Source organism: Cariama cristata, unplaced genomic scaffold (assembly GCF_000690535.1).
Source record: "Cariama cristata isolate BGI_N322 unplaced genomic scaffold, ASM69053v1 scaffold25955, whole genome shotgun sequence".
Classification (NCBI taxonomy): domain Eukaryota; kingdom Metazoa; phylum Chordata; class Aves; order Cariamiformes; family Cariamidae; genus Cariama; species Cariama cristata.
In genome coordinates, this window is record NW_009617302.1 from 1 (window position 1) to 371 (window position 371).

General features: G+C 65.5%; 1 protein-coding gene across 1 annotated transcript in view; it reads right to left on the reverse strand.

Moving 5' to 3' along the window:
* Positions 1 to 5: 5 nt before the first annotated feature.
* The window catches only part of GRID2IP (glutamate receptor, ionotropic, delta 2 (Grid2) interacting protein), a gene marked incomplete at both ends in the record, with an annotated part of 14,281 nt that continues 13,915 nt past the window's right edge, over positions 6 to 371 (reverse strand). Inside the window, 2 exons of the mRNA XM_009700489.1 lie at positions 6 to 17; positions 245 to 370. Coding sequence (XP_009698791.1) covers positions 6 to 17; positions 245 to 370 — 138 coding nt within the window. The remainder of the gene's footprint in view (positions 18 to 244; position 371) is intronic.

Sequence of the window (371 nt, forward strand, 5' to 3'; positions counted from 1 at the left end):
TCATCGTGGAAACTCATCTGGGTGAGGGACAGAGGGGAGGCTGAAGGTGGCTCCTCATCCTCCACCCACCCAGCCCTCGGGGGTGTCCTGCCCGCAAGCCGTGCGGCCCTCACCCCCCTCTGCCACCCGCAGAGCACCCAGACATGTCCCCAAAGGCTCTGCACCCGTCCGGCCCTGGTGCCGGTGGCTGCACCACGAGGGCTGACAAAGACTGTGCACCGAGCCACCCCCGTGCCACGCTCACCTCCTCGTAGTCATTCTCAGGGGTGAGGAAATCATCCACAATGGTGACCCGGTGTCCCAGCTGCTCGCTGAGGGCATCCAGGAATCGGTCAGTGTCGCGGCTGCGTGGGGGCCTGGAGAAGGTGAAG